This window comes from Rhineura floridana, chromosome 7 (genome assembly GCF_030035675.1).
Source record: "Rhineura floridana isolate rRhiFlo1 chromosome 7, rRhiFlo1.hap2, whole genome shotgun sequence".
NCBI lineage: Eukaryota > Metazoa > Chordata > Lepidosauria > Squamata > Rhineuridae > Rhineura > Rhineura floridana.
Genome location: NC_084486.1, coordinates 46,059,532 through 46,071,871, shown reverse-complemented (window position 1 = coordinate 46,071,871; position 12,340 = coordinate 46,059,532). Strand labels below are relative to the sequence as shown.

The 12,340-nt window shown below is 41.6% G+C and overlaps 1 protein-coding gene across 2 annotated transcripts in view; it reads right to left on the bottom strand.

Annotated features, from left to right (window-relative positions):
- Positions 1-12,340, bottom strand: part of FAS (Fas cell surface death receptor) — a 31,466-nt gene that overhangs the window by 5,017 nt on the left and 14,109 nt on the right. For both annotated transcript variants that reach the window (XM_061635428.1, XM_061635427.1), the window contains 4 exons: positions 9,272-9,446; positions 5,945-6,082; positions 4,308-4,419; positions 1,247-1,311 (listed from right to left, as the gene is read on the bottom strand). In XM_061635428.1, the coding sequence (XP_061491412.1) occupies positions 1,247-1,311; positions 4,308-4,419; positions 5,945-6,082; positions 9,272-9,446 (490 nt within the window). The remainder of the gene's footprint in view (positions 1-1,246; positions 1,312-4,307; positions 4,420-5,944; positions 6,083-9,271; positions 9,447-12,340) is intronic.

Here is a 12,340-nt window from a genome sequence, read left to right as displayed (position 1 = left end):
ATACCACAGAGTCAGATTGAATACAAGTGAGAGCCTGTTTACACAAATGTTTATTTTACCCTAAGGCTGCTGAAGTTTTTATTCAATCCATGCAGAGTTCCACTTGCCCACCCCACCACCCCAAGACTGACCCAGTCACATGGATGCTGATAGTGCATCCCAGAAGGGTTACTGACAAATGCTCACAAACCCTCAAGGAGGCTGACAAGTGTTCACTAGTACACATCTGGCAAATGATTGCTGGCTTGTCCCCTGCTAGCTGCCATGCCTCTTCCAATGGAAGAAAAAAGGCTCATCTTGGGGAAGCGATAGTAGTGGAAAGTTACATATAGGAGAGGGCTCAGGCCTTTCCACTGACTAGCCCATTCCATCCAACAATCAAGAAAATGCACCACATACATCTTTTCCAGCCAGAGGAGAAACTTAAGGTCTGCATTGTGTGCAAAAGAGCCTTCTGTTGTCTGTTACCACCTTCCCCAAAGTGTGATCTTTTTTCTTCTTGGGGAAGAGAGAGTGGGTGGCAGGTCATGGAGGACTATCTGGCTGCAAAGTGAATGGAGATAGTGAATAGAGAAAATAATTTTTCTCTCTCTTAGTTACCTAGATCTCAGAATCCATGACAGAAATCAACTTAGTATCAATTGTGTCTATGACAGAAATTGACTTAGTATCAATCAGTTTTCTTTTGGATTATGCCAAGTTCTAGAAGTTTATGTTCTATTAGCAAACCCATTAGGTGGTGAGTGCAGGATTGGAGTCAAAATGGAACTACAAGATGGAGGCATCAGCAAGCTTGGGGGAACCCTGAGATTTCCAGATGCACAAAAACTATTTTAAATCCCCTAAGGGGCAACCTGTTCATGCACAAAAGACAGATGATGATAGGGGATGCTTAGTGTTCTTAAGACAAACTCAAATAAGATTTTTTTCCATGCAACACATTTATGGTATTTACTGCCATTTGCTGCTGGTCATTGCCGGAGACAGAGTGCAGTGTTCTTGGGAACAGACTGCACCGAATCATAACCACAGCTTCTCAAGTATGTGTTTTGATTCCAAAGGAATATCCTTCAGCTCATCAGCATGCACTTGACCAGCGACAGCATGGCTCAAAGTTTGGCTCATTGAAAACAGCAATTGTCATGGGTCAGAAACAACAACGCCTCCTACAGTTCCAAATCCAGCTCTTCTCTTGCAATCATTCCATTGTCTGAGGAGCATTTTAGTCAAAGATTTCAACAGTTACCTTTTTTTTTACACTTGGTGTTTTTGGTCCGTGTGCAGTTTTCCACAATTATACCATGTTCACATCTGTGAATAAATTATTTGAAAATAATGGAAAGATTAGGTCATCTGTCAAGGAACAAAGCAAAATGTTCTATCAGCTCAAGTTATTGCTTATTGAGTTTTTGATATATATTATGATATTGTCGTTTTGAAGTTCATTTTGGAGAAATGTATCCCCTTCATTGTTCAATGGCAGTGTTAGGGGCAGGCTAAACCTATCAACAGGTGTACCCCATCTTGATCTTCCAAGTTTCCAGTTCAGAATCAAGTCAATGGCTTGAATTGGAAGCTGGAAGCTGAAGCAGAAGAAACAGAAGGCAATGCTTCATTGGCTAGGTCAGGGGTGGGGAACCTGTGACCCTCCAGATGCTACTGGACTCCAACTCCCATCAACCCCTGCCACCATGGGGAATGATCAGAGAAGGTGGGAGTTGGAGTGAAACAGGCTCCCCATCCCCGGCCTATGCAAAGAAAGATGAGCAGGCTCCTAGTATTTATATACCCATGCCCGGCCAATCTAGTACTTCTTGCTGATTCAGAAAAGGACTTTGCAGCTTCCTTGGCTACCTGCACTTCCTAAACTGAAAAAGGCCTGTAGAAGGAGTTACTTCATGATGTCTTCTCCTGGGCTTCAATTGCAGTGTGGGAAGTTGGGGAAGCTGTAGAGTATAGACTCTGGTAGATGATTTGTAGTGCTTTGACATACTAACGATTACATGGTATATTAAGTCTTAAATAAATAAAGTAAAAGAAAGGACATCCACAAACATCCCTCAGCCACTTCAAAAGAAAAAAGTAAAGTGTGACAAAAAAAATTCCACCTCACACATGAGATTATCACTGAAATTTTATCTCTGTTTAATAATTTTAGAATTCAACTTCTATTTTCATTAACTGAGAGAAAATAGTAAAAAAAAAAATCAGGACAGCTATAATCATGTGAAGAAAAGTTATTAATATTCTAAAATAGGGTCATTTTGTTGGGACAGGGAACCTGTGTGTTTCTGGTTCATGTCATTTTTGCATATTTTTATACATAGTTCCATTTTTGTATTAATCCGAATTTTTAAAACATCCTCTCAAAATACATATTTCAAACAGATACTTTAAAACATTTAAGTGAGCATTAAATATGAATGTATTTATGTGTATTTTGTCTCAAAATACATAAATAGATCTGCATTTTGCAACATTTGAAGAAGGGTAACATCCTGTGGATAGCTAAATTCTGATCTGCACATTAATCTTAACAAGTGCAGAATCAGATCATTTGATACACAAATTCAGAAAAATCTCTCAAGCATCCCTATTACAAGGTGAGAAAAGGTACAACATAGATTATGCCAGGGGGAGCCAAACGTGGTGCCCTCCAGATGTTGTTGGACTATAGTTTCCATCATCCCTGACCATTGGCCACACTGGCTTGGGAAGTTGTGGAGGGCAGCACATTAATTACACCTGGATTATGCCGTTAGCAAAAATGCTTCCCCTTTATCAAAAATGAGAGTGGGTATGTTTCAATATGCTCAATTAGGATTCCATTCTAAAACATCCCCAAGGAATGGACTGAAATAGCACAATGCATAGGAGCAGAGCGAGTACACTGCCTGGTTTTTGGAAACAAGTGTGCATTTTCTCTCTGTGTGTGTAAAAGGGAAAGGGAGACTGAATGATTATCTCCTCATATATTATATGGCTTACTCTTCCTTCTGAATTTATTCATTTTATGATCTTCTTTGAAGAAATAATCTGCAATTTGCTTCAGAGCAGAACAAGGAGGGCCGCATTCAGGTGAACACAGAGCAGGGATAGTAAACCTGTAGCCATCCAGATGTTGATGGGTTCCATCAGCCCTAGTCTGCATGACCAATGGTCAAGGATGATTAAAGTTGTAGTCGCACAAAAGCTAGAGAGCCACAAGTTCCCCATCCCTGCTCCTGGGGATACTTAGGAAGGCATGACCCGTTTCTGCTCACACACAGTGTAATGGCATAATATTATTTTGCCCTAAGGGAGCTCATGATCCATAACGTCTTGTGAGGATACTACAGAGAACTTTTTGGTGTTGCTTTCTACAGTGCAAATAGCCATGCTCCCCATGGTAAGTGAAAGCACTTAAAGAAGGGAAGGACCAGATCATATTCCTGTTATCCAAACAGTTATAGGGCAGGGTATCTCAATGACATCCAGCCAACCTCTCTGTTTCTGAACATAATTATTTGACCTTTGTATTTCCAGTTGTAATTAACAGAGAATTTTAATTTAGGTCTCTTCTAGGGATGGAGGAGAATTTTGTTCTGTTTGTATTTTGAGGAAAACTGACCTAATGTGCATTTCCCAGACTTATATGGGGGTTGTAATGCAAATAATTGTTGAATTGTACACATCCCTGAATTTTGTGGTAGGTATTTTTTATGGGGAAATGCATACAAAAATGCATTTTTATGGGGGGAAATGCATAAAATGAATATTTAACAGAGGAAAATGTATACAAAATGTGTGTTTTAGGGGGAAATGCATACAAAATGTATTTGAGGGGCAAGATGTGTATAAAAGGCATACAAAATATGCATTGTAGGGGAAATTTTACACAAAAATGTGGTAATTTTAAATACAAAATTTTAATGTAGTTTAAAAAAATCACAACAGAAAATGGAACGGAATTAACCTATGACTGAATACATGTAAAATCGACACACAAAACAAATCTAGCCTGATTTATCCATCCGTAGTCTCTGCAATTTGTTTTTGTGTTCAGATATTTGCACACCCAGCCACAAGTCAGAATATGAATAATAGGAGCCTACCCCTGTGCACATTTCTGCTGCCAACCCTATATGCCATCAAACAACTAGGGTTTTGGAACTAACTGTAGAGGTAGCATTGAGTCTTCAAAGAAGAGCAAAGGACAGTTCTAAGACTATGCATATTAAGAGCAGATATGCCTTGCATCATGTGTCCAGACTCCATTTTCCTCTCAAATTCACCTTTAACGATTAGTAATTATGCAGGAAACTTACTTATCACATGGATTACAGTGACTGCAAGGTTCAGAAGAATTGCAAAAGAAGTCCGGCCTACACCTGCATTTTATATTCTGGTTGATCGTACAGTTTTTTTCAACTTCCAAACCTAAAATAAATTGAAACGTTCTGTTAAATTATTTTTTGAGAAGGAATTGGTTCTTTTTATAGTGGGCAGGTTCTAAGACTCAGAAGAATTAGACTGAACTCTCAAGGGAAACAAAACAGATTCCTGAAGGGAATCTTTTCACAAAGAAGAGGTCAAAGGCTTGTTCTCTACTGTCCCAGAGGGCACGATTAGATCTAGTGAGTTTAATTTAGAGAAGGCTAGATTTTAGTTGAACATTGGGAGAAACATGTAAATGGTAAGAGGACGTCAAACCAACTACTTAGAGGATTTGGGGGGGTTTCCTTTAAGCAGAGGCTAGACAGCCATCACTTGAGGGTTGTGGGTTTCCTGCATCAGGGAGGGGATGATCATCATACAGATGATCTGCAAGGCCTCCTCCAATGCTATGATTCTAACTGTTCTTGAGGCTCTGTGAAACCCAAAGTCTTGAGCATAAATGTAAGTGCTTTAAGTTTCACTGATGAAAATCAGGATAGAAGCATACTTATCTTTCTCTAGATTGCACCCGTTGTGTTCTGTTTCATTCCATGTGTCTATATGTCTTCACTACAGCAATATACTTGTTTTAATAAATAAGAGTCCTCTTCAGTCATTTTGATACCCTTCCCCTAGATAAGGCATTCCCATACTGTGGTTTGTGGACCATCATTAATCACAAGCTTCATTCAGGTATGTCTGCATTAAATATTATATTGATTTTTAATTGTATTTTGATTGCTTCTTTTATTTCTTATATTGTATTTTATTCTATTACAGTTTGAATTCTATGAAATGCAAATTGTAATACAATAAAATATAAGAAATAACGGACTTCAGAGGGGGTTTACCACTGCCTTCCTCTGAGGCTGAGGCAGTGACTGGCCCAAGCTCACACAGTGAACTTCATGGATGTGTGGGGATTTGAACGTAGTCCAGCACCTTAACCACTACACCACACTGGCTCTCAGTACCATGGATAAAGCCACCATTAAGAGCTATTATGTGTATTGTTATTTAATTTTTGAAGATTGTATTTTGTATTGTTTACCTGATGCATTTTTATATTGTTTTATATTTGCGTTTTGTGTAAGCTGCCTTGAGGGCCTTTGGCCAAAAGGCGGGGTATAAATAAACTAATAATAATAACAACAACAACAGCAGCAGCAACAACAACAGCACCAATAAAAAGAAGCAATAAAAAACTAAAAATTATACAGCATTTAGTACATCCCATTACAATAGCTAGAAGAGGCAAAAAAATAATTAAGTGGTCCACGAAGACCATCAGCAATTTTCAAGTGGTCCATGGGAAAAACAATTGGGAAACAGTGCCCTAGATGCTAGTGCGTGCAATGACTACACCACCCCTACCCTCATGGCATGCAATCAGTGTCAGTCTGCTGCATATATAGATATACAGCTCCACAGGAACAAGAAGCCTCTCTGTGTGTCAAAGGTGGACCATTCTTTCCTTTCTCCTTATCCAATGTCCATTGTAATAAACAGTTCTAGATTGCAAACATACCATGCTGTGTGTCACAGTGACCGCAACGCAGACATTTGGTTATAAAATTGTATTTATCCATATACTCTTGCCCATCAGTGCATGTTTTACAATCAGTTTTAGTGTCCTTTGTGCAACCTTTCGTTTTAGCAACAAAACCTGTAAAAAAAAAAAAGTTTAAACACAAGACTGAGGCCAGTACAATCCATTTGTATGCATTTATTTATAAAAATATTTCTATACTACTATTTTGTTAAAAACATCAAACTGCAGTTTCAGATTCAATTGTTAATGAGCCCAAAATAGAAACAGAGCATAACCAGTTTGAAACAACAAAGCTATCTTCACCATCATATGACATCGACCAATAAAAAGGCTTTGAAATGAATAAAAAGAAATTTGACAGAGATTTCTACTATGAATAATGAGAGAAATATAATTTTCTAGGTTAGATTCTTTGTAGAAACAGTAGTAACACAGAAAAGCAGCAAAGTAAGAACACCAACAAACATACAAAAATGTAATTCTCCATCTTTGGAGATGGCAGGTGTGCCTCCTCTCACCATATGCTCAGAGGCACATGTTACCAAATTCTTGCAAGCTACACAGGAAGTGGATTGGACTGTGAAATATAGGAGGTCAGGTCTTCTACTTCCCTGGTGCATTCACTATAGCTGCCCAATTTGTCTGCTTTTTAAAATTTGACAGAAATATCTGTGGGCTATACGTACATTCTTAAACCGCAAGGTTTTTTTGCCTATTAGTGAATATCTATACACATAATAAACATGTAAGTGTCACACTGTGCAGTTTGCAGTGCCACAGACAGGTGGCCCTGAGAACTGCAGTGTGAATACTTCTGGTCTGTCACCTGCACGCCACTCGCTCTGCATGCCACCACCCACCTTGGCAAGCAGGCAAGGTGGTAGTGATAGCCTTGGCGGCCAAACAAGTGGGTGGCCTAGCTGTGGTGGTGGCAGCCTGAGTGGGCGGGTGCTGCAGGAGGGAGGCCAATGTGTGGTCTAGGCGGCCTAGGCAACAGCAGCAGCAGCAGCCTGGGCGGGTGGGCAGGAGGCAAGTTTGCAACCTAGGTGCATTGTGCGGCAGCAGTGTTTGTCTGGGACAGTGGCAGAGCGTGGCAGAGTCAGTAAAAGAAAAGGCAAGGCAAGTGGGTTGGTGAGGGGTGGGGGCGTCTTATGGGGTGGCAGGGAGAGTAGGGAGTTGGAATTTGGGACTAGTGGGTGTAGGGTCTGGGAGTAGTCGTCCAGGGTCTTGTGAGGTCTTAGACCCTTTACTTTTGGGGGAGCCTGGTCACTATGTCTTTGGTATCCTACGAGCCAATCAGCATGAAAGGGGAGTGTGTTAGCCACTGAGAAGAGTCTTATAACATACTTCCTTATCCTTTTCTGTGAATTGTACCCAATCAGAGTGAAAGGAGGTGAATCAGCCACTGAGAAGACTCTTCTCAGTAGCTAACACACCCATTTCATTAGTTTATTGTTTATGACTGTGGTTTGACTATATTTTGTTTTATTTTTGTAACTGTTAGAATGAATCATGTAATTTTTCGACGTTGTGAGCTGCCTTGAGCATGGCTCAGCTGTGGAAAGGCGGCATACAAATAAATAAATGATGATGATGATTTAATGCTTATTGGCTCCTAGGGATGTCTGTTGTGGGAGAAGGCATTAATAAGGATTTCATTCTCAACTCAGCAGCAAAAAGGGGGGAGGGGTGGCTGTGACTAACACAAAGAGACCCTGCACTTCTGAACTTGCCACTACCCTACTGGTAGGGGTGGACGAGCGGGGGGGCAGACTACACACACAATAATGCACTATATTAGGAAAAATTGCTTGCAAAAATGCATATCGTAGGCAAATTGCATATAAAAATGAATATATTAGGAGAAATGCACACAAAAATGAATGTAAATTTTATGTGTGACCTTTAGGGGGCAATTGCAAATTGATGTGTGAAATGTGGTGAACAGAACTTAAGACTGGAAAAATGAGATACTGAAACAAATTGAGAGTAACAGATGAATCCTTCCTTAATCCTGATGTATGCCATCTAAAGTAGTACAGCGTGGATGGAATGTGCTCATGATTCAAGCCCTGTTTCGGCATTCTAATCTCCCACACCATTAAAATATCATGAGCAGCATGAAGGAGAACATGCTACCTTAGTGCTCTTAACTCTCTATTTGTGTAGACTCCCTGCATGATTTATAGAAGTGTGGGGGGGCAACCTGGATAGAAATGGTTTCCTGCTTCAGAAGTTATTCTTCCAACTCAGGAAGGGTGATGGAGATACTGACAGAGGGCATAGCTAGCACACTCAACCCTGCTTTCGAGAGCCATGCAGGGAGGGGGCAGATAGACGAGGGTGAAACAGAGGATGAGGACTTGGACTCAGGGAGCCATGCAGGGAGAGGGCAGAGAGCGGGGTGGACTCACAGGGTACCCCAGCACCCGTCTTTGACAGCTCAGCCCCCTCAGCTCCTGAACCTCCTGTGAAAGCGCCACCTGGCGCATCTGACATTCTCCAACTGGACATGCCACCACTTCCAGAGCTTCAACCTTGCACGTCAGACGTTGCCCAGCCAAGTGCTGTTCAGCTTCCCATGCCCGAATTGTCAGTTAGCAGCCCCCTTCTGTTGGAGGGGGAAGCTGAGATCAAACCACCTTCACCCCATGCTCAGAGGCACTTGAGGCGGGAAGTTCAGCAGACTGAGCTGAGGCAGAGTCTTTGTTTGCACGCACGATCCAAGCCTATTGAAGTGGGCTCAGGGGGAACCCAGTTGCTGAGTCAACATCTTAGAGTCACAAAGTCATGCTTAGTTAGAGCTAGAGCAGAGTTGAGTTCCTAGAAAGAATAGTTACATTAATGAGGCGAACTGCTTTGCATGTATCTATTACTTTAATGAAAAGAGAAAAAGTCACAGCCGAGTCCGAGTATGAATCTGAATCTTTCGACTTCAGGCAGGACACCTTTTCTCCCTTGTTGTGTGAGGAACTAGAACAGGGCCTGAACCGGGCTTCAGATGCTTTCAGATGTGGATTCAGTTGTGACTCCAAATATGTGCCCCCATCTCTATTTTGCTCCAACTGAATTAGAGTGAGGGCACATCGGCCTGATTGCTTTGGCAATATCCCTTTCCCAGACATCTACTACCTTACAATCACTTTCATGCAAAAGGAAAGGGATATAAAAATCTCTAGGAAGGCTTAGTGTTTCATGGGGCTGAAAATATTTACAAAATGTGCCCCTATTTTGGCTCTCCGTACCTGAAAACTGAACTCTAAAAACTAAAACAGTCCTCAGTTATTGTACGATAATACCTACCAGGCTTACAAGCATCACAACAGATATTTCCAAACACATATTGTGTGTAATTTTGACACACAGGAACATCCCGTTTAGAAACATTTTTCACTGCTGCAAGTTTTTTATATGCTCTGTGTGTCACAGGCACAGAATCACTGTTATGTGAAGATCCAGGAGCAATCAGATCCAATGCCTATGAGAGAGAGAAAGGGAATATAATTACTGGATTTCAGCATATTATGGGTGTGTACCCTTTTGTTTTTGATACAGTGGTGTTCTGCTACTGCCACTCCCTTACCACCTACAGTGTGGACCTTATGGAAGAAACTCATCTGTGAAGATATACAGACATTTAGCAAATTTTACCATACAGAGAGGGTGGAGAAGGTGAGGAAATGGGTGGCAAAGCCAAGCTGCAGCCTGAAGACAAGACCAGAGAGCAAGAGTGCTGACACAAATGAGATAAAGGCTGTGAAGGCTGTGGGAATCAGGAACACAGGAAGCTGCCGTATACTGAATCAGGCGATTGGCCCACCTAGCTCAGACTGGCGGTGGCTCTTTAGGATTTCAGACCGAGACTTTCCCAGGGATTGAATCTGAGGCCTTCTATATGCCTCCACCACTGAAGTATGGGAAAGAGGGGAGGACAAAAGGCTGCACAGAAGGGGTTATAAAGTCTGTGTGGCTTATAGATGAGGGCAAGGCAGGAGGTTGAGGGGGGAGGCTTCCTTGTGGGTCGTTTTGGGAACAAATTTGGCTACTGGTATAATCCCAAAGAGGATTTAAGGACCTCAAGGAGCTTAAGCCTTTCTTTGAGGAAAATTAGAAGCTGGGTGAACGTTGTAAGCCTTTCCCCATCTGGAAACCAGAGTATGCTCAGCTAGGAAGTCAGGACAGAGGGGTGCCTTCACATTTAGTACAGACGCTATATTTCTCCCTTCAACAGCATGTGCCATATCCTTGTTCCAAGCAAAATATTTGTGCCTCTGTCCAGCAGGACCGGCTCCAAAGGGTGGTTAGGTGGGGCCCTGGCCGAGGGCCCCTTCCGCGATCTGCAGAGCTTCCGAGCCACCCACCATTCCCTTGCTCCACCTACCTTTCTCTGCTGACTTCTTTTGTGGCTGTGGTTACCATTAACCAGGATGGCGGCAGAGGTTTCCCCAAGGTGCTGTTGCCCCTTGCGCCATCTTGGTTGATGGCAGAGATGCACACACATAGCACACATGAGTGCCATCAACCAATGTGGCAATGGAGGCTTCAGCCCCTTAGGGAAACCTTGGCCACCATCTTGGTTAATGGTAGTGCTGCGCACGCAGCCCACATAACCCCAAAAGACAGGAGAGAGGTAGGTGGGGTGCATGTTGGTGACTGCGCATGTATGTGTGCATGCGTGCGCATGCATGTGTGCATGCGTTTGCATGCACATGCTGAGGCCTGGGGCAAACTGGTGCCCAAGGGCCCCAGAATGCCTGGGGCAGCCCTGCCGTCCAGCAAGAAAATTGCATGACATGTTCAGCTGGTATGGTAGAGTTGGGATGGGATCGAAAGCATTCCATTGACCTAACAGGCTAGTATTGATCCATTTTTCCCCTAAAAAAATTTGATATCAATACCAATATTTTTAAACATTGATATTTTAAAGGGAATGTCAATATATTAATGGAAATATAAATAAAAATAGAAATATTAATATTATGGCAGATTTTTTTTAAAAAAACCCATTCCCATAAACAGCCACAGAAAATTGCAACATGGTACCAAATCTGAATTGAGCAGAATTCTAGCACATCCCTAGAGACGTGGTGATATTTACCAGAGTCCTATGGAAGATGCATCTGATACTGAAATGGGTGGGGATGCATATCTAGATCTGCTTACAAACATCTAGACTCTAGAGTATGACTAGAATAGGAATAAGCCCTTGATATATTTTACTTATCTTCAAATTTTAAAAATCACTTTTCCATGTTCCATAGCACCCAAGGCAATATTCAAAGCATTTTAAAAAAAAACACACAATAAAAAAAAACAATTAAAACAAACAGTATTAGAATAATTGAAGTTCTACTGATTTCCTGTAAGAAAGGCTTGCTAAAGACCAGTCTTGTTTCAAGGACATTTTATTTCTGGTGCATCTGACCAATTTCTACTGGTTTCCTACTGGTCACAACAGAATTTGTTCTAACACCAGTGGAAGCAAACTTCAGTGACAAAACCAGGGTGATGACATCATAATGTTAGGGAGCAATCCTAACCGGGACAGGGTGAGTAAGTGGATTTCCTAACACTTCCACAACCCTGCTGGCTCCTGTTAGCCAGGAAGTGCGGGCAGTTAATTCTTCCTCTCTTTTTTTTTTACTGGCCATTTATCAGGCTGGTGAAGTAGAGAGATTCAGATTGGGCTCCTCACCAGGAAATGGACCATTTGGAAAGCATGGATCCATCACAGGCCCCGATCTACCTGCACAATTATCTTTTGGGGGCCTTCTGCCAGTGGCAGCATGCACTCCACTGTGGGTGTAACAGGGGCCTCTTCAGTGGAATCCTCACACACACACACGCAGGGCCCAGGGTGCTGAGCTGAGGGGGTCACGGAGCAGAGCTCAGTGGCTGTGTTTTTTAATGCACTGTGGTGAGCTAGGGTGACAAAAAGCAAATATCTGTAACCATCCCCCCCCCGGCTCTACAGTTGTTTGGGAACTAACTATAAAAATGATCTTCCTTCAATTAACTTTAAAATATTTTTCTCAGTTTCTACTTTGTGCTAGAAATCAGTGGAACCCACCTTTACTCCGAGGCAATGTTACTGAGCACTTAGCACTTAAAATACTATAAACACTGTAAGCACTGTATAAATAATAATAAAATAAAGCCTTAAGCTGTAAAAGGTCAGTTGGATAGCTTTTTATTTATAACATTTCTTTATTATTTTTATAGATAAAATAATGGATATTCTAAAATAAAGAATGTTTTCAAAAAGACAGGAAATGCTAGAAAACAAAAATTATTGAAAGTAAGACCTGTAATAGCTGAGGAGGAAGTGTTGGAGCTCAGGGAGGAGAGCTTGCTGAAGAAGCCATTTTGTGT